Below are 22,695 nucleotides of genomic sequence, written 5' to 3'. Positions count from 1 at the left end.
CCGCCACTGCCTATACATTACCACATGTCATAGAGTCTTCCCAGAGAGGTCACTGGTGTAGGAAATATGAGAATTCATATGTTTGATCCCAAAACACACCGCTGTTGAATTCTCATTTTCATAACCCTTTGGTAAGATCTATATACCCTTCTTCTCCCATTTAAACAACATAAGCCTACCCCTGTCATCAATCAACCACTTGTTTGACAGTTTATAACTTAAAAGAAAAAAACCTTTCCTGGTGACTTTTAAAGTTTGACTCAATATAAAAAAGTCCTCATTACTTTATTTCCATAATAAATAGACAGACGCCATCTTCACTGTTGCGTCTGTAATTAACATTCAGGTTTCAACATAAAATATGACCCGATAATGTCTATTTTTGCATGAGAAATGGATATCTGTCTTTGCACCTCTTAATCATGAAATGTTTGGAATTATTTGATTCATCTAATCGCAACGGTTACGAGCATCTATTTATTATTCTTGAAAACGTCTGTCAGGCCCATGGTATCTTCATATTTAATAAACCCTCAAACTAAGTTGTGACCTGTTTATCACCTCTCTCTGTGATGCACAGAGGATATTTCAAGAATGTAAGGTTTTCTTTGAGGCTTACAGCTCATAACCTGTGTATCGTTTACATACTTTCAATCTATACATTTTATTTCACTTTTAGTGGCAATCAGTGATACCCCTAGGTTAAGCTCCCATTCTAGATCAACATACAAACAGGAAGGGTCTTGAACGTAAATGGAAAACTCCTCTGCACAATCCACAGGAATAATGAGGGAGCAGTGTATTTTTTTAAGTTCCAAATTATTTTCAATCTTTTTTACAGGCCTACAGAAGTAGCCAGTGTAACATCACCCGGCAGCAGGAAATCTCTCCATGGGGGGTCCATCAAAAACAAAAAAGTTACCACCACCCTCCCCCCACACAGAGAGCCATAGCTTTTATGGAGCAACAGCATTTTGCTTTTCTTCATCCGGCTCTGGCGACAGTCTGGCTACATCTGTACAACAGATGAACAAATGGATAGATATTTCGTTATCACAATAATTTAAACTCGTACTGACACAATGATTATATTGTAACATTACATGCAGTAAAATTGGCTAATTTAAAATTACTATTTTTACTAACATGATACCAGTTTAATTGTTATTGATTATATTGAAACATACCTTACCCACATGTAGGACAAAGATAGGGCGGCACTCTGTATTTCTCAGACAGTAAAAAAATTGTTTCCTCATGAGTACATCACAAAGGATTTCAGAATTTTTCCACTAGGCTGTGACAACTGTGCTGAATAGCATAAAAGAGAAATGTATTCATGCATCCTTAAAATCGATCAAGAAACTTCTCAACAGGTTTCAATGCGCATTGTCAGTGGATGTCCGGTTGCTACAAATATCACATGATATTTATTGTCAAAATGTCAAGAGCTAAAAAAAAATTATGTTTTGATTTTTGTTTTGGTTGTAAAATATTTTCGTGTTTTGGTTTGACAAAAATTCCATTTGGACCGTGTCCATCCTTAGTATATACAGATGTAGTAAAGTTTATTGCATTAAAGTGGGATATTCTGCGTTATAGTGTGATATGTTATCAGCAGGAGCAATTAAATCTTCTACATCTGTTCTAACCTGGGTGGATTTTTTAACAGGATGACAAGATCCTAGATGAACAACGCACACATTTTTACAGATGACGTTAGAAATTTTAGCGGAAGCAACAAAAAATGTAGTAATAAAGTTCAAATGTATTGAATTATGAGATGATACTTTGTCAGGGCTCCCTGCTTTTGGTCCATCCAATTGAGAAAATATATATGGGAGATCGGTTTGTAAGGTTTATTTCCCATCTGAGAAATACAGAGTAACATCGTCATATTTGCACTGCAAGTGGGTAAGGTTAGTTTGGTATGACCATGAGCATTATACTACTATGAATCTGCACTGCTCCTTGCCTGAACTGTTAAAGCACAATTTTCAGCATAGAGATCATTAATATTTTTTGGCTGGTTTGCATATGGTACATTAGTAGTTTGCCCATATTCTAGATAAAAATGAAAGCAACAATATTGCAGTTTGAAGATACACTAAGGCCTTGGGAAATGGGAATTGTAACTTAAATAATAAAGCCTGCTCTATTAAAAAAGTTATCTCAACCGGTTACGGTATCAAGAAGAGTTTATGGAAATATATGTAACATTGCAAGAGGCAAGTTGCGGTTTGCATGGTAATTTAATTTTGAATAGCTTACTTTTACTGTATGTGCGCTACCTGAAAGATACATTAGTATGTACTTTTGTTTTCAACTACAGCCTAAATTAACTCAAATTAGACCTGTGATACCATAAAGAATTCAAATTATCCTTTCAGCACATGTGATATCAAGTATCTGGTGAGCTGTACCAATCTCCAGCAAAGTGAAGAGTAATTCAAATAGTTATTCTGTTTTTTGTCAACTTTTTAAATATATGTTATTGTTTATGTTCTCTAGACGGCATAGACATGCATCATATGAGGTGTTTGAGTCTGGAATTCATTATGCCTGGGAACTATATTAGTATCTCGTTATTGTGAACTTATTTTGCTTTACCTTTATCAGCGTATGTGATTGAGAGAAGATAAGAAGTAGAAATATGTGAAAGTTGGAGGATTTTTGAAATTCATCAAAAGCATCAATTATGAATATCTTACTTAGAAAGCATCTTGACACCAACTTTCACAAGAAAGTTTTTCTGCCAGTTCTGTGGTGGCATACAGTATAATGTATCTCCATTTGCTTGATATACTGTATCTCCATATGCTTCCTATACTGTACCTTCATGATCTTCATATACTGTATCTCCATATGCTTCATATACTGTATCTCCATGTACTTAATAATTATACCTCCATGGGCTTCTGATTCTATACAGTATCTCATTGTGCTTCCCATACGGTACCTTCAAGTGCTTCCAATATTGTACATTATGTGCTTCCTATAGTGTACCTCCATGCTTCCTATACTGTACCTCCATGTGCTTAGTATACTCTACCAACATGTACTTCCTATACTGTACCTCCATGTTCTTCATATACAGTACCTCCATGTGCTTCCTGTACCGCTCCTGCATGTACTTCCTATACTGTATTTCCATGTGCTTTATATGCCCCAAACCCACCTTAGCAAACTTGACACCCTCTACAATTCAATTTGTCATTTCGTTCTCCAATGCAACTACAACACACATCACTGCGAAATGCTCAAATAACTAGATTGGTCATCACTCGAGTCTAGGCGCAAAGTTCACCTTTTCTGTCTTGCCTTCAAATACTTTCTGGTCAAGCTATCTATGTGAACAAGCTCCTCACCCCTACCACATGCAGCACTTATTATCTGAGATCAGACTCCAAAAGACTGTTCATGGTCCCAAGGCTCAACAAAGTATCCGGCCGCACCTCCTTCTCTTACCGTGCACCCCAAAACTGGAAAAACATACTGGAGACTCTCACATCCGCCACCAGTCTAAGTTCTTTCAAAACTAAGGCTGTCTCACATTTTAATCTGGTCTGTAACTGTTACATAAGCTTATAATATACATCTTCTCTAACTGTGCATGCAATCTATTGTACAGTATATAATGTATACCCTGTTCATTTATGTAACTGTATTTGTAACCATGTATTATTTGTCATATTAACTATGTCCAGGACATACTTGAAAACGAGAGGTAACTCTCAATGTATTACTTCCTGGTAAAACATTTTATAAATAAATAAATAAAATAATACAGTGCAGTACATCCATATGCTTTATATGCTGTACCTCCATGTGGTTCCTATACTGTAACTCCATGTGATTCCTTACAGCACCTCCCATGTGCGTCATATACTGTACCTCCATGTGCTTCCTATTCTGCTCCTCCATGTATTTCCATGTGCTTCAAATACTGTACATACATTTATTTATTTATTTATTTATTTATTTAATACATACACAATGTGAAATAAAATTGTAAATTAAATCAGTGGGTTTTGACCCTATGATTTTTAGGTTTTTTTACATTGTTATGTTAAAGCTTGGGTTATGTCGATATGTAAAAAATGATGGTCTTTAATATGGGCATTTTTTTTAGTTGATTTTTGACCATGGAGAAATTACACAATCTGTCTGATTCATTAGTAAATGATTTGCAGATCCCCATAGTTTAAACTCCCTGCTCAGATATATTGAATTATTATACTGACTATATTTAGGAACTTTACGCAAGAAAAACATTTCTGACTAATACTTGATAACAGTATACATTCCAAATTTACATATAACAAACTCAAATAATTATTAGTTTATGATATCTAGTGGTACCAATGTACTTTAATTCAAATTGCACACACTGAAAAATACAGACAGCACTTGTTCTAGACCAGGGGTGCGCAAAGTTTCTGCGCTGCGCCCCCCTGCCTCCCAGCCCCGGCACTTGCCCCCTCCCCCCTTTCGTGTGAACTGGCGTCAAATGACGCCACGGGTCATGTGACATTACGTCACGTGACCCCGCTGCATCATTTGATGCCGCATTGCCACGGCGATGCGTCCAGAAACCAGCTGAATCCCGGTAAATTTAAGTTGCAGAGGCCTCACGCGGTCCCCCGGCATTTAATTTAAAAGCCTAGGGGAAGAGCGTGGGGCCTCTGCAACCCTCTGCGCCCCCCAAAAAAATCCCGCGCCCCCCCCCCCAGTTTGCGCACCCCTGTTCTAGACAAAGAGTTTTCAATGCATTCAATTCATTTTTTAACACCACAAGAGTAGGAAGCTAAAGTCACATGTTCAAGGTCATACAAAGCTGGCATTGGGCCTAAAAAAAGTAATTAAGAGCAATATAGTTATAGTATCTAAAAGGAGGGACATTATTTGCCATAAACAAAGGAAGACATAGTCACTTATAAAAAAAATAAATACAATAGGTCACTGCAATAACACAAAAGTCAGCTAATAATAACTCCAGGAGTCAGAGCCAACATACACTATGGTTTAGGAGTGGTACTGAGATTGCCACAGAGACTTCAGCTCATTTACGCCATACATTTGTGATGTGAGTAATTTTGTAAACATAGCAAAGGAAGTGCATTTTTAATATGTTACAACCAATAGTTTTAGCACATGGTTAAGCCTTTTCTATATTGCTCATATCTGTATTCTGTGCTATAAATACAGTGGCGGCCGATCTGAGTCTAAGACGGCTAGATCCGCGGCTCTCAGATTATCCCGGTTAGGTGCGTTTTTTTGTCATTTTCACCCGGAGTGAACTGCGTTATTTTCGCGCTCGTGATATTAGCATTTTATTCTCGCTGTCTGCAATACTGCAATGCCGTGTAAAAACTCAGGGGAGCTGTTGTCTTGGAAGTCTAATACCTTTGCGGTTCAACATACGTCAGTACACAGTCTGTGTGTGCGCGCGCAGTAATTGTAAATTTGCATATTTAAAGTATACATGCATTTGCAGTGCTGTGCTGCTGTATGGTACTGCACCGACACACTTTATTCGAGCAAATACCCAGTATGTACCTTGCAGATACCTGGAATGTGCCGCTCCTCACCTCTGACAAGCCCCGTTGCGTTTGCCTTCCCAGCCTGGGTTCATGCCTGGCTGACGGGTGGCTGATCTGTTAAATGATAATGATTAGGATTTAATAGGCTGCAATGCTTCGCGTGTCTACCAGATGGCATAAATTCATGAATTGAAATGCAGTATATATATATATATATATACTGTGCAGTATTGCAGCCAGCGGGAATAAAATGCTTCAATCCCTGCCTGGAAAATAACCCAATGCACTCGGGCAGAAAACAGTCACAAACCTCAATACACCCGGGTATACCCGAATTCGTGGGACTAGCCGAGCTCGAATAAAGTGTGTCGCCAGTGTATGTCACATTTGAAAATTGTTGAAACGCATAGGTGTGTACAGTACTGTAACAGTGTCACATTTCGGCATATACAGTGCTCTCCCCTCACTCAGGATAATTAACTAAACTGCAGGGTATTTCAACTTCTTATCTTCTGTGCAATGCAGTACATCTCTCCCACACCATTCCTTTGAACGTGTGTCTGGTTTCAATCACATCCCTGCTTGACAGCAGGAATTTACTGCGCATATGCCTGCAACTTCGCCCACCACTGCTTGCTTGCCTGAGTAAGTGAGTGACCAAAAAAAAAATTAAAAATTAAATTGTAATTTTTTTTTCTCCACAAGCCTGCAAAACCCATCTTACTGTATTACGATATTCAATCTGTGCTTTTGACTGCGACCCTGTGCGTTTGACTGCACATGGTTGATTTGTGTGCTTTTTACGTACTGTATTTGGGGGTGTATTATTATGATGAACTGCCTTTTGGAATCAAAGTATGTCTTTAGCTTTGAACTTCATGCAGCTGTACCCTGCAGCCCCCTCCCCCACGAACGCTAGCTCAAGGATTTGAAATTCCACGCAGTCGTTAATTTTCTGAATCTTGCCATTGTGTTCTTAATCCATCCATAGCCGACCTACAAAGCCTCACTGCGCCTGCGTGTAATCCTTTTAGAGATGGGAGCTAGCTGCTAGCTGCGGATGAGTCACCCAACCCCCCCCTCTCCACAGAGTCATTAATTTTCTGAATCTTGCCATTGTGTTCTTAATCCGTCCATAGCCAACCTACAAAGCCTCACTGCACCTGCGTGTAATCCTTTTAGAGATGGGAGCTAGCTGCTAGCTGCGGATGAGTCACCCAACCCCCCCCTCTCCACAGAGTCATTAATTTTCTGAATCTTGCCATTGTGTTCTTAATCCGTCCATAGCCAACCTACAAAGCCTCACTGCGCCTGCGTGTAATCCTTTTAGAGATGGGAGCTAGCTGCTAGCTGCGGATGAGTCACCCAACCCCCCCCTCTCCACAGAGTCGTTAATTTACTGAATCTTGCCATTGTGTTCTGAATCCGTCCATAGCCGACCTACAAAGCCTCACTGCGACTGCGTGTAATTCTCTTTGAGATGCGCCTGTAACATTACCCACCACTGCTTGCTTGAGTGCCCCCCAAAAAATTATTTTATCCACAAGCCTGCAAAAACAATCTTGATATTACGATATTAAATCTGTGCATTTGCCTGCACATGGTTTATTTGTGTACTGTATTTGGGGGGTGTAGCGATCAAATTACAGTATTATGATGAACTGCCTTTTGAAATTACTGTACTCTACAGTACAGTATGTTATTTCTTTGAACTGCTGCACAACTAATCCTTCATCCCTCCCCCACGCACACACAAACTCTTATCGACAGACACCTCCACAGAGTCATTAATTTTCTGAAGTTAGTTAGTCATTGTGTTTTTAATCCGTCTCTAGCCGGGCGTCAATCGCCTCACTGCGCCTGCGTGTACTCTAATCCTTTTAGAGATGGGAGCTTGCTGCTTACTGCGCCGGAGTCACCCAACCCCCTCTCTCCACAGAGTCGTTAATTTTCTGAATATTGCCATTGTGTTCTTAATCCGTCCATAGCCGAGCTACAAAGCCTCAGTGCGCCTGCGTGTAATCACCCCCCCCCCCAACCCTTTGAGGCTTTGTTTACGGTAACGCTTTGGAAAATCCCTTCTCGATTTTGAAATGTAAATCCGATTTGCACAGCATTGTGAGAATTGAGAGTTACTGTAAAAAAACAATTAACTGATTCATTGGTGTACTGTAGGGGTGGGGGAAAGGGTTGTGGTTGTTGTAAATGATTATGACTAGCAGGAATGTGAATAAATATTTATTTTATCAGGAACCAAAAACTACAAATATAAAACTAATCATGAATAATACATAATGCAGTCTTTATTAAGTTATTTTGGCAGATTGAAATTGGATAAACATTTAGAAAACATTTCTAAAACATGGGGAAACATGAATAATGCACATTTATAATATTATTTAATAATATATACTGTAATGTATAATATATATATATATAGTAATATTATTTTTTCCGTCTTTATCTTGTTCCTCATTCTGTGTACAGTAGTTCATTGAAAGAGGAGAGGTTTTGTGTACATCATTTCTGCTGTTTATATACTGTACATTTTACTGTACAAACAGATTAGACTGGACACAAAACCCCACCTCCCCCCAGGCCACCCTTTTTTCCTGAAACGACAAGAAAACAAAAAATTAGTGCAGTTATGTGAGTACTGTATTATGGCATTGTGTGATGTGTAGTACTACTGTAGATGGCTGGTGCAGCTTTGTATGGAAAGAAAAAAATTGCGCAGTTAGTAGGCAGTTACTGTAGTACTGTCAAACTAGTCTATACTGGAACTACTGTATCCTCTGACTACTGTTAAATACTATGTACTGTAACCTGATGGCTGGTGCTGCTCTCTCTGTAAAGAAAAAACTGTAACTACTGTATACTCTGACTATCTGGAAAGAAAAAATCTGTGCCATACTTACCTGTATCATACTGTACTTACAATACTACAGCACAGTACTACTTTCCTGATGCTTGGTCTATATATTTATTGCAGCGTTCCACGGTGAGCACATCGTTCCAAAAACTCATTATGCCTTTCAACAACTCGTCCTTTTTGGAGGGTTTCGCCACTTTCCGGATATGGTCCTTCAGCTGATGCCAGACCATTTCGATCGGATTGAAGTCTGGCGATCTGTCATTGGAAAAAAAGGACAATTAGTTTAAGAGATACAGTACACAGTAAAAACTGTGGGGGAAAAAATGAGACACGGTTACCGCACTTACTCTGCTGGCGTCTTGATCCAGTTGATACCGCGCTCAAGGATATGCGCTGTTGATGCGGTGTGCTTCGGATCGTTGTCCTGGTAGAAGCGGTGACCATTCGGGTACTCGCATGTGATGTATTGCACTATCTCAGGGACAATGTTGTCTTGGAAGAAAGCTTTATTCATGATTCCTATAGCAAGAAAAGTGCTCAAAAAACTGCGCAATAGTACAGTACAGTGCATACAGTAAGGCTACACTAGTAAAGTACAGTGCATAAGGCTACCTTATATTTCATATAGTTTACCTTCAAAGATGACAATGCATCCTGGTCCACGCCTAGAGATGGCACTCCACACATGCAGCTTCACGGGGTGTTTTGGCCGCGGTTTCAAAGATATGTGGCCTTTTTTGTGGAATGCAAAGCTTGCAAATCTCTCCAGCGACACAGTAGACTCGTCAGTGAAGATGCAATCCTGCACACCATCCCACTGTACTGTATACTGTATGTTTCTTTAATAAAGTAGATGTTGCGTTTTGTATACTGTATTTTATGAATAAAGATTTTTTTTAATCACAGGTAAGACCATACTGTTGTGCTGAACTGTATTGTACATGTTTTGACCTGCTGTACTTAAATAAAGAAGATGTTGTTGTGTGTTTTTTAACTTGTATTTATACAGAAATGTTTTAACTTGCTGTACACACACAGGACCTGCACAATTCCAGTCCCTGAGGGCCGCAAACAGGCACTGTTTTCAAGGTTGTCTTGAAAACCGGGCCTGTCTGCTGCCCTCGAGGACTGTACTGGTGCATACTGTTTTGCACACCATCCCACTGTATATGTTTTGACTTGCCGTTCTTTGATAAAGGAGATGTTGCGGTTTGTATATTTTATGAATAAAGAATTTATTTTTAAAACATGTGACTGTAAACCATACTGACTGACTGTAAATGTTTTTACTTTCTATACATAAATGTTTTCACAACTGTAGCAGTAAACCATACACCTGTTGATGTTTTGAATTGCTGTGCACTTAAAATGTTTCTACATTGTACAGTATTTGTAAATAAATGTTTTTGTACTTACTCCACCAATAAAAAACATGTTGATTTGTTTTACATTGTTCCATTGGCTCCTTTGCTACTGTAACAAAATACAGTGTTTCTAGAATGTACACTACTGTCCAGGCACACTGTACTGTATACTGTAGGCATGCTCAGTACATGAGTATTAAAAAAAATAATAGAAGACACATACAATACTGTACTGTACTGTATGTACTAGCACTGTATAGAAGACACATACTGTATGTACAGTACTGTAATACATGTAGAATAAATGCATAGTTTTTTTTTCAGGTTTATTACACAGTATACTGTTTATAAAAAAGTATTGTATACTGTACGGCCGCAAAACATCAGCATAGTGTACATCAGCCACTAAACTGTAGACTCCGGTACGTGGGTTTTTAAATCTGATTCAGTAATGTGCAGGCATTGTTACACAAAGCAATATTATCCATCGAAATCCCTCCATTAGCCGTTTTCTTTTCTGAGGAAAAACAAAAATAAAAGTTTTATTGTAATGGTCTAAAGAAGTTCCCAGCCTGTCCCACCAATAATTTTCTCGGGGAGAATCTCCTGTTCACATGCGCATGCGCCTACCGTTGATGTAATGACACGCAAACTGTATGCGTTTCAAGAAGGTTCCTTTGCGCATGCGCCTAGCGTTCCACCAATAGTTCAGTATCTGCAGTACAGTACTGTAGAAGCCGCTCAGCCAATAATATTGCTTACAGGAGAATCGCTTGACTTTTGAATCGCACCGATATTGATACTGCATTGTCAAAATAAAAAAAACACAGAAAATAATACGGCAACAATACTCACCATAGAATTTTACATTCAGCTGGCGCCGGCGCCGGTCCACTGCCAGTCCAGCGTTCTTGATCATCCACGTCGATAGTTTGCAGCGGGACTAGTGCACAGACCGGATTTCCTCTCGTATGTCTCTCTCCTTGACCGTCACTGAGGAAGTTAATTTGCGAAACGCGTCTGATGGACTTTGGGCATCACAGGCCACCGTACAGAAGAGTGAGATCACAATTCAAGTTTGGCCAGCACTATGTCCAGAGCGCATGCGCATGCGTGGAAGGCGGGAGCTGCGGCAAGGAGAGAGACAAACGGGAGGAAATCCGGTCTGTGCACAAGTTCCGGAAGACCCCCTTGCTGTTAACTGCTTCCTCGCATTACCATCTTACCAGCTGGAACAGAATCCACAAGAGACAACCAAATATTCTGGAGGATGATCTGTGGAGTCTGGAGACACCTCTTCTCTATGCCATTATTTATTGGCCGCTTGTGAGTTTTCAATCTTTTTTAATTTGTTGTTAATAAACAGTGTTGTACTATGTTTCCCTTCTCTTCCCTATTTTGAGGTATCATCAAGAGGTCCCCCCCATCCCCATTTGAAGATTTGTTGTTCAAATGTAAGTGTGTTCCCTATAGAACTTCATACGTTTATTATTGTCTCTTAACCACCCCTGATTGTGGTCCCTCTCTTTATTTTACTTTGCATGTGTCCCGGAATCACAAGTGGAAACACACGCCGGAGGATCCCCCCCCCCCTTTTTTGACTGTTACATATAGAGGTTGGTGAATCACCTCTAAGAAACTCGGGCAGCAGGATTACACTCTGTGAGGGACTGAAGTCTTGAATTCACTTAAATATGGTTGGCGCAATTATTATTTTTTTCCCCTATATAACAATTTTGTGTCTTATTCTACAACCAGAAATAAAACCTTCTTCTTAGAGAATAGAACTATTTATGCAGAAGACACTAACAGATATTTACCTGGTGCATTATGTATATTGTCATGGACGAGGTAAGTGTAGTGACTACCTATGCTGCCCAATTAGACTAATATTAACCAACGGTAGACTGCCTCAACAATAGCTGTACATCCACATGATAACTATATCTCTGCAGCATATCTTGTAACATACTGTATATAAATGGTGTTCTTCTCTCAAATGCTTATCTAACATCTCTAAGTGATGGGAAGTTGGCAATAGGTGTTCAAGAAGAAGTATAGTGGCACTTGTGTAGGTAGGTTTAACCATACTATGAAAACTTGAAATATATACTTGGCATAAAGTTGGAAAGGTATTTATATACATTCAAATAAGGATGGCTGCCAAGAACGGTAAGACCACAACCACCAAATATGGAAGTTACCGAAAATCAATGGCCCTCATTTTCCAGAGGCTGGATTGTCCCTGGGCCTGACAGCATTAAGGAACAAGGCATGAAGGCAAAAAGTGCTAAGAATCCCCAGAAGTTAAACAAAAGCTGTCATTCAAACCTAAATCTGACAACCGACAACTGCCGGAATCTCTCCAGTGAAGCAGTGCTGCATGAACTGGAAGACAAAGTTGAAAAGATGAAATGGGATATTCCTGGCTTTACTAAAGTACGAATAAAAGATGAATGCTGCATTCAGCTCAAATGCAGACACCTATTCTATTACAGAAGTAAAAAAATGGAAGAATTTGTGTAGTAAGCTTCATCATTAACACGAGAACAACAGTGGAGTATGAAAGCTGATGAGAAAGAAAAGCCACAATCCTCATTCAGTTGACAAAGACATACAGGTTTCCAAGCGTATGCCCCAGCATCACGTCACACAGGCTATGAAGGGGAATCATTTTACTAAGAAATCAATCACTTTAGCAACAAAGGAAATTATCACCTCAAGTTATTTATGGGAGATTTCAATGCAAAGATGGGTGGGTGCCCAGCAGAAAGATGAAGCATCAGTTGGTAAGTATAAAGTAAAAGGAATGAACGTGGAGACAGATTGGTAGAATTTGCACAATGTGAAAACTTTTACATCATGAATTCATACTTCAAGAAGAATCCAAATAGAAAATGGACATGGAATCGACCCAATGGGATCAAGAATGAAATTGCCTATTTCCTAGCTGACAAGAAACATGTGATTAAAGACTGCAAAATGCTTAATAGTTTTGACAGAAGGAGTGATCACAGATTGGTTAGCTGCAAATTACATCTGAATCCGAAGAAGGAAAGACGAAAACTGTTTAAAAAGAAGACAAAACCAATCAACATCAATAACCTCATGAACAATAGCAGAGAATTTAATCTAGAATTGAAAAATTATTTAATTTTACACAAAATATATGGGGACGCTTTAACAAACAATTATGACGAATTTATGAAGATAGTAATTGCTTTGTGCGCATTCAACTACAGAGGAGACAACATGAAATAAAACAATTCCAACATGCAAGATCAAGAATTGAATATGCATATTTGTGTAAGATAATCCGCAAAAATATAATGGAAGATGTAACAAAATTTTACTGCGATACAGTGAAGAAGATTATCGAAGATAATAAAAGCTTAAATAAGACAAAGCAGCGACTTTTGCTTCTTCCCAATCATATCACTGCATTCAAACAAGATGATGGATTAACAATAAAAGACAGTGTGCTTATCATAAATGCGTTGAGGACATGAAATTGTACGAGAACACAGAACATGAAATTGTATGAGAACACAGATTATACCCTGTTTTAACTAACAGACGATGTGTGAAAATAAACCATGAATGATGTACCATGCGTACTTCCAGAAGAAGTGGCAAAACTCTCTGCTATATCATCCTGGATGGCCCTCCGTCGCCTTAAAATCAACATGGCTAAAACAGAGCTCCTCATACTTCCTCCCAAACCTGGTCCTACTACCTCCTTCCACATTACTGTTGGAACTACGATCATTCACCCAGTAGCCCAAGCACGCTGCCTAGGGGTCACACTTGACTCCTCTCTCACATTCGCCCCTCACATTCAAAAAATTTCTAAAACCTGTCGCTTTTTCCTCCGCAATATCACTAAGATATGCCCTTTCCTCTGTTGCTCGACTGCTAAAACTCTGACTCAGGCCCTCATTCTCTCCCGTCTTGATTACTGTAACTTCCTGCTGTCCGGCCTTCCTGCCTCTCCCCTGTCTCCCCTACAATCTATCCTAAACACTACTGCCAGAATCACTCTACTCTTTCCTAGATCTGTCTCAGCATCTCCCCTCATGAAATTCCTCTCCTGGCTTCTGATCAAATCCCGCATCCCACACTCCATTCTTCTCACTTTTAAAGCTTTACACTCTTCTGCCCCTCCTTACATTTCAGCCCTAATTTCTCGTTATGCACCATCCAGACTCTTGCGTTCTTCTCAAGGAAGTCTTCTTTATACCCCCTTTGTATCTAAAGCCCTCTCCCGCCTTAAACCTTTTTCACTGACTGCCCCAAACCTATGGAATGCCCTTCTCCTCAGTACCTGACGAGCACCCTCTCTATCCACCTTTAAGACCCACCTTAAGACACACTTGCTTAAAGAAGCATATGAATAGCACTGTGGATATTCTGAACACGATAAAGCTTGGCCCCCTGCAGACGCACTTACCAGAACTCCCTCCTACTGTCTCTGTACGTTCTCCCTACCTAACAATTAGACTGTAAGCTCCTCGGGGCAGGGACTCCTCTTCCTTAATGTTACTTTTATGTCTGAAGCACTTATTCCCATGACCTGTTATTTATATTATCTGTTAATTATTTGATTACCACATGTATTACAACTGTGAAGCGCTATGTACATTAATGGCGCTATATAAATAAAGACATACAATACAATACAATACAAAAGCAATAAAACCCATGAAGAATGGGAAGGATTATGGGGGAAATGGAATTACTGAAATATTGAAAGAATCTAGGAAAGAAGAAGAGAAAATCCTTGCATAAACTCTTTAGATGCTGGTGGAAGAACAGGAACATTCCAGAGCAATGGAGCAATGTTATAGTTATCCTGATACATATAGTATGTAGCCAGGTCCCCATGTTACCTCCAGGCTGCATGAGGGTATGGTTGTGTGGTTGCTGCAGGGAGATTGTGAACTGGCGAGCGGGTCGCCGGTGCTCCACAGAGGGCGCCACCATTTTGTGTGTGCACGTGCATGTGCAGAGAAGTCTCGCGCATTCGCAGATAGTATCTAGAGTTACGGCAGCCATCTTTGTACACCAGGTGCATGCGCAGTATAATGCCAGTGGCGACCATTACACCCATAGATCCGCTGGGAACTGCAAGTCCCAGCAGCCTCAGGGGCTGCAGACCACATGTTGTCGGGCGGCTTATATAGGGTGTATTAGAAATGTTCCCGCCAAAGTGTAATTATAAATTCTCACGTGTGCTTCCCTCATTTAATCAGTTCATCATTTCACCAGATCAACAGTTCAGCACTTAACCCCTACAGTACCATAGCTATGCTGTGAACTAAAACATATCTAAAAGAAGTAAAAACACTATTATAGTGAAGTGGTTGAGTCCTTCCATAGACTGTCACACAGATACACCGTTGAAAAAAATGAACATACACGAACTTTACGGGACACAATTGTAAGAACTTAATTCAGTTCACTTATATTAGCAATAATAATATATGGATTGTAATCACATTGCACGGGAGCAGGGCCACTCCTAAACTGAAGCAGGTTGACTTCAGCCTCGGGAACCCCCTACTTCAGGAGATACAGGCCCCGTTATGGGGTGCCGGTATCCCCTGCACTTGTAAAGCTCCCGCGTCACGTGACCGGGACATTTACATTCTGCAAGGGATACCGGCACCCCATAACGGGGCCTATATCTCCTGAAGTAGGGGGTCTCCAGACCTGAAACCAATGCGGTTCAGCTCAGGAGACCCCCTGCTCATGTACACTAGTATTAAAAATCATATTTGAACAGCACGATCGCCTGTAAGAGCCGTGCATTGAAACGCAGCGTCTCCATACAGTTCTTACAGGCTGCTTTGTTTATAATAGTTATCGTGCTATCTAACTTTAAGCACGATATCAGGGGGGGAAGAAGGTGATCGCGTGATATGGCCCTTTTGGGCAAGGCAGGCCAAAAACGCGCCAAACAGCCTTAGTGAATAGCGCTTATGGCTTCACCCTTTTTCGCCCGAGTGATGTAACCCATTTCAGCGCTAATTAACGTAGCTTAGTGAATCGGCCCCACTGTCACCAACGCCTTTTATAGCAACACTTGAAAAATTGTTCAAGACAGGAGATTGGATTTGGAAGAAAAAGTATTCACAATCAACGGTTAATTCTCATGCCACCTATGATTTGCAAATGAGATTTTTATTTTTGCCAAAAGCTCCGAAAACCTCAAGCAATAAATCAGAGAACTTACCGAAGCAAGTAAGAAAGTGGGACTCCATATGAATCTCAACAAGACCAAGGGATATGCAACAAATGTGTAAACTCTGAAAAAAGCAAAATAAATGGAATAGAAGTAGAAGACGTTGGAAGGTGTGATAAGCGCAGATAACGTGCTATCACATGAAAAGTCCCATTGACTTTAATGGGGCTTTTCATCAGCACTATCACATTTTACAGAATAAGGGCCTATGTCTACATGACTGGCAAGTAACAATGAATGGGAACCTTTTGAATGAACTCAACATGAGAATGAAGATGGGATTAAATGAATTTGGAACAAACTGGAAAGTTCCCTTGAAAGATTTTCCTATGTGCCTGCAGAGAAAAGTTTTGACCAATGTGTTCAGCATGTTCTCACATACATACGTGAAACTTGGACCCTAAATGCAAAGATCATTCAGAAGTTTCATACAACTCAAAGAAGTATGGAGTGATGTATTCTGGGTATTACCTGAAGACATGAGAATGATAGAATGGGTTCAAAACCAAACAAAAGTCTGTGACACTATTACAAGGGTAAATGTTTTGTAATGGCAGTGGCAGGACATATTTCAAGAACAAATTACCATTGTTGGACAATAATATTACTCACCTGGATTCCAAGTTAAAGTAAAAGACTAAGACGATGACCAAAAGTGAGATGGGAAAATTAACAGTATATATTTGTTGGAGCAACTTGGAGAAGAGTGTCTTGCAACCACATTACCTGGAAGATCATTGGGGAGGCCTTCATCCAGCAGTGGATCGACTAGGGGTGAAGATGATGATATGGTATACACTTCAACGTCTCTGTACATTCAGGGGATTAGATATTTATTATCCCATGAATATTACATATTTTAAAATGATGATGATAATGTCTATGCACGTCTAATTTTCTGCAGCTTACAGTATTTTATATTAAGTCGTTTAGTCAATCTTGTGCTTCGGGGTTTAATGTAGCTACAGATGCAGCCACCAGTATTTGACTATTTGTCTGGGAAAATAATGTGGCAATCTCACAGTAAATGCTCCAACATTTCTGTGAGATTCTGCAGCCAGACTAATGGCCCATCGGATTAACACAGCGGGGGTCTCAGTTTGAATGGGACCTTCAGGGACCCCCACGATGTTAATTCAATGGGCCATTCGTCTGGCTGCAGAAATCTCACCGAAATGTTGGAAAATCTGGGGCAATCTCCCAGAAAACTGCAAGGCAAGTGGTCAGATACTGGTGACTGCATCTGTACAGTTTTAAAAATACAATATATTGGGGTCATGGCAGGTCAACAGGACTTAATTTGGGGGGGCATCACTAAAAGTGACACGTGTCATTTAGAAGGCAATACATGATAGCCAGATACTATGCTCTCAGCATTAAAGAAAAATAAACGTTCTTGAATGATTACTGGTGAATCCCAGAGAGAGGTGACCCACAGGTCACGCCTTAGTTGGAGGACTTTATTGGAAATTAGGATATTCAGTGATAACCTCTACGCTACAGTGCAACGATTACAGATATCTGAATATTATAAAGAGACGCATGCAATGAGACCACATATGACATGAGAAAGAGGTGCCAAAGACAGACATCCATTTGTCATTCACAATCAAGCTTGTTACAGCCATCATAATCGCCTGAATCTATTGATATGGCTCACGTCTGTCTAAGTATTGGGGGAAATTAAGCTATGAGCATTTAAATATTGAGGCAAGATTCTAAATGCCGCTTTAGAGCAGGTTTTTTTTCTCTATCGTAAAACCATCAATTTAGCAGCTGATTTATGACAGGGGTGGGTTTATGTGGTTTCAATGAGGAAAAACATAGTACATAAGTCTTAGCAGGGTATTATGAAAATCAGAATTCAACAGAGGTATGATGGATGTTTTGGGATGAAACACTTGGATTTTCATTTTTCTACACCAGTGACCTCTCTGGAGAAAACCCTGACATATGGTAACGTAATGTATTGGGATTTCTGTTTTATGTTTTATCCTGTTATTTTAAGAAACTGTTCTGCATTTACTGTAATTGTATGTTCTTGTAATGATCTTTTTCTGTAATCTAAAGCACTGTATTCTTTTATATATATACTGTATAGGCAATACGATACCGTATGAGCGAATATCAGAGGCAGCACTCCACGAGGTAGTCAAAAAAGATTTGTATTTAGTGAGACATCATATCCAACGTTTTGGTCCTACACACGGGACCTTTCTCAAGGTGATGTACATACAGAGTGCAATAGAACACATATAAATACCCTACCAAACCATGACAAACAGGTGCAACACATAATTTAATTCAAACAATAACTTACATGCTATATGCAGGACCCTCCCATTGCAACCAAACCATCAGGCATTAACTGAAACGCAATGATGCACCCGTCCCATGAAACGCACTCACTGCGCATGCAGGGGTCAAGGGTTATAGGCTATAAGTCAAATCATCTCCGTCGCATGTCTCAGAGCCAGAGGGGGCGCATGTAACCAATGAAACGCATGTCTGCACATGCGCGAGCCACGAGCTGGTGAAGGGAGAGTGTAATGCGTGTGGAGCTGACAGGATAACCATTGCGCATGCGCGAAACGCGGGAATTAAATAAATAATAAGCGCAACTGCAGGCGAAGTGGTCCTTTGTGATCTGAGCGTCTCAGGGCATGAATGGTGATCATGTTGCTTGCTAACTAATGTGATAACTCATAAACAGTTGTTAAACTGTGTGTAGCAACTAGCTTTAATCAAGGAAGAGGGGAAAAAGCCTAAATAGGCTGAATAAAGGCATGTGTAAATGCCTAATGCTGTATAAGGGTAAAATACAGTGTCAATGTTAGCAACATTGGCCAATGGCATCATAGGCTGGTCATTACAATAAAACAAGCATGAAAAATGTGGCACAAACAACAACACCCATAATAAAATGCAGTACAGTGATACCCATAAATGTGAACATATATATACTGAGATGCTCTGGCTTAATTAAAAAATATCCATAAATAAATCATCATACAAACTAATGACCTGACTGGTGTGGCTTCATTAGGTAAGAGCCAGACCATGCATAACAGAAATGACACACATAGTAGATTGGTCACTGTATAAGACTTAATTGGCAGATAATGTAGTTAATTGCACCTTGGCAATCAGGCGCACAATCAGATACTAAATATATCGGATAAAGCTAAAGAGTCAGTCCAAACTAGTTGCAATAGTTCCATGCATGCATGTCTGCAGTGTGACGAAACGCGTAGAGCTGTGACGTCATCGCATTTGTGTTGGTGTATTTGGAGTCCCTGGCTTCCCTGCGCTCCAGCTGGCGATAATTTCAAGTGTTAGCAATCATTGTATGAGGGAGCAAAGGACGTGCAGGCATTGGATGCCTTTATATCTTGCTGCCAATTCATGGTGAACCTGGGCTGTTTACATCCACTCGGCAAACCTGGGACTCACCATACCACCGCAGATGACCACAATAGAGATTTCTCTCCCACGAATGGTTCTGTTTGAAATCCTGTAAGTGCACATTCTTATAGGTTGCTGATTTTTTAAATAAATGTACCTTAATTTTTACTCAGTTACGTGCTATGGAGCTTGCGCTTTTGTTTGTTTTTTGTTCATATATATTTATATATATATATATATATATATATATATATATATATATATTGATATATGTGTGGCAACAGAGAAAGAGTCCCTAAAGAAGCACTCAGGTTTACCAAAGCAACCAAAATTTATTAAGTATCACATATGACATAAGAACACAATACGGAAAAATTGCTTCACGTGTCCGCAAGAGACTTCAAAGATGCACAAGCCAACAACAAAGGCATATAAATACTCAATATGTAAACGCATGTAATAGGTAGATAAGAGTAATAATACTCAATAGCAAGTTTACATATGAAAGAATGGCAAGGCTGATAGCCAACTATTTGCTGCAAATAGGTAGTAAATAAAGGAGCGATCCTAACCTGACACTATTGTGGTGTATAGTGACACATAACAGAGACAAATGGATGTAAGAAAATGAACATTATGAAGTGTATTATGTCTTATCCACACTGTGGTGAAATACACTGCTCTTCATACTAAAGCTAGCATATATGTGCCATAATGAGATAATTAAGGTCACGCTGACAATGTAAGTAATGACTGGCCATAAATGGAAAAAGTCACAGTCAAAGGATGTCAAATAAACACAGTAAGAGTATTCAGGCAAAATAACAGTCTTGCAATTATAACCATCTCAATCTTGAGGGTGCATAGCATCAAAGTCACATGGGGTATAGCTACGTGCTCTCAAAGAAGAGAGAAACAGGGGGTCCCACCAGGCGCTGACACTTCTACATGTTTCGACCCTTGTCTTAAACTTGGAGTGGTAAGGCAGCTAGAGCGACATGCAATTTTTAAAAGAAAAGCTTCGCGCCAAAACAGGAACAATCAGCTAGTTTAATATGCATCAGATGTTGCTCCGATCTCCTTCACCTTCCATCTCAAATCGTGAGTGACGTCGTCCGCTAAAGGAGTTACCAACGTGGTGACGCATCCCATGACAACCAAAGAAGCCCGGGTTTCCCTCTGAGCTCGTTCACATCACCCACTCTGGCGCTTGCTCTTGCCATTCTTTCATGTGTAAACTTACTATTGAGTATTATTACTCTTATCTACCTATTACATGCATTTACATACTGAGTATTTATATGCCTTTGTTGTTGGCTTGTGCATCTTTGAAGTCTCTTGCGGACACGTGAAGGGAGTCTATGCTATGTTTTAAGCATTAGATTACCCTAGGTAGGGGAAACAACTGGGGCTCAAATATATGAGAATCACTATAGAGAAAGAAATCCACTGATATAAATCCGGAATACTTTCTTTAATCCAGTAAAGTAAAGTGAACAAGAAGCAGAAAGGAACCCTTATGCAAGCCTTGACCATGTGAGTTTAAAATGCACTTACTGTATAGAGGATTTAGCATTGAACTGCGGTCATCTGATCATATATGTATTCAAATGCATAGAGATTACCACTTGAGTACAACATATGAGTCCAGCATGTAAGTCCAGCAACAATTGGAATGGTACACACAGTTAAATGAACAATGATAGTCACTCCCTAGTCAGAGACACATTCACAGGAGTTTCTTCACTTGAAGGGTAAAGGGTCCTTAACATGACCATGCTGCAAGCTTAAGCCTATAGGGAACCATGTTAATGGTTTTGAAGAAAAAGGTGGCACTGTGTGCTCATTTGCATGTCATTTCCCAGAATCTCTTGCTGCAGTGGAAGTGCTGTGTGCTGGGTGATAATGGTGAAAGGCAGGGTTGCAGACTTGTCTAAGACATGCAAATGAGCATACAGTAATATTTCCATTTGCTATATATATATATATATATATATATATATATATATATATTTATATATATATATATATATATATAAAACATTTTTGTGTGTAGTGCTTTTGCACGAGTTCCTGAATCCTAAGCAAATATGTTTTAAAGAGTTATAGGAGTTTATGATAAATAAAAGCAGCGAAGGTAGCCAGCTTATCTTTATAACATAAAATTACAGAAATTATAGGCAAATTGGCTTGAAAATAATAGTGATATTACTTTTTATTTAGTGCTTATACTATACACCGTGCTATATATAGCCTGTTTCAGTATTAATACAGAGAACGTTTTTAGTTTCCAGTGTTAGAATATTTCTAGCTATTATTATAATCACAACATATGTATATTACAAAGGGAACTGTAGGGTTACGTAGAGTTGAATAATGTTAAACATAATAAATATATGCTTAATAAAGGGTTAAACATAACATAATCCTAGAAGCATTTTCCTCATTGGACAACAGAAAAAGTTGATTAGAATGAGTTACATTTGAAGAGTATACTTGGCAATCTAAGTACAATATGTTTCTTTGGTTAATGCAAAAGTGCTTTTAACAAATAACTTTCCACAATTGTGCTCACGTGGTTCTGGAAAATTACATTATGAAGATGATTTGACGTTATTTTAATAGACATCACAGAAAGATCTGTATTTTTCTGTGCTAGAGGAATTTAGCAAATTATCTCTAGCATGGAAAATACCTCTTGAATAGGGATCTACTGTAGGAAAGTACCAGAAACTTATGGAAACCAAAACATTTTAAAATGCCTTAAAAAATCTATGTACACATACATTGCCTATTATAGGTTTTTTATTTAATAAATGTGCTTTTTTGTTATTCACTATTCAGATGGTTCCCTAATGGGATGATAGAAATTACTCATTAGATAAAATAGCACCAATACACTATATAAGTTTTAAATGGCGGTATTCACAAAGACCCAATGTCAGTAACACACCTCGATTCCACATTAACTGCCATTGACTTCCATAGCAGTTAAGATCGGATCAGAATATGATACCAGACATTGGCACTTAGAATAAATACTTTAGGGAAGATTTTAGATTGATTTTGCTGCACCTCAAGTAGTAGTAATACAAGCAAGCTGAGCAAGGCACCATGGATTTCAATGCTGCCAATCCCCTCCTCCACACACACTGCTTCCTACAAGGACTGCATTATAAAAACAATAGCCACTTTTATTTCTAAACAGCTTGCAGAACTGCTTCACCAGCTTAACCCAATACCACAGGCAAATCACTTTATTCA

General features: G+C 39.3%; 1 protein-coding gene across 5 annotated transcripts in view; it reads right to left on the bottom strand.

Moving 5' to 3' along the window:
- SAMD5 (sterile alpha motif domain containing 5) overlaps nucleotides 1-22,695 on the bottom strand; it is a 212,111-nt gene that overhangs the window by 168,392 nt on the left and 21,024 nt on the right. The window contains exon 4 of one of the 5 annotated variants that reach the window (XM_075596660.1): nucleotides 15,574-16,835. The exons of the other annotated variants lie outside the window; for them this stretch is intronic. Within the exon in view, the coding sequence (XP_075452775.1) occupies nucleotides 16,827-16,835 (9 nt within the window). The 3' untranslated portion in view covers nucleotides 15,574-16,826. Of the gene's footprint in view, nucleotides 1-15,573; nucleotides 16,836-22,695 lie in introns of those variants that run through there. 5 annotated transcript variants of the gene reach the window in all.

This window comes from Ascaphus truei, chromosome 4, assembly GCF_040206685.1.
Source record: "Ascaphus truei isolate aAscTru1 chromosome 4, aAscTru1.hap1, whole genome shotgun sequence".
Classification (NCBI taxonomy): Eukaryota; Metazoa; Chordata; class Amphibia; order Anura; family Ascaphidae; genus Ascaphus; species Ascaphus truei.
The sequence above is the reverse complement of the archived record's forward strand: the minus strand, read 5'-3'. Positions and strand labels throughout refer to the sequence as shown.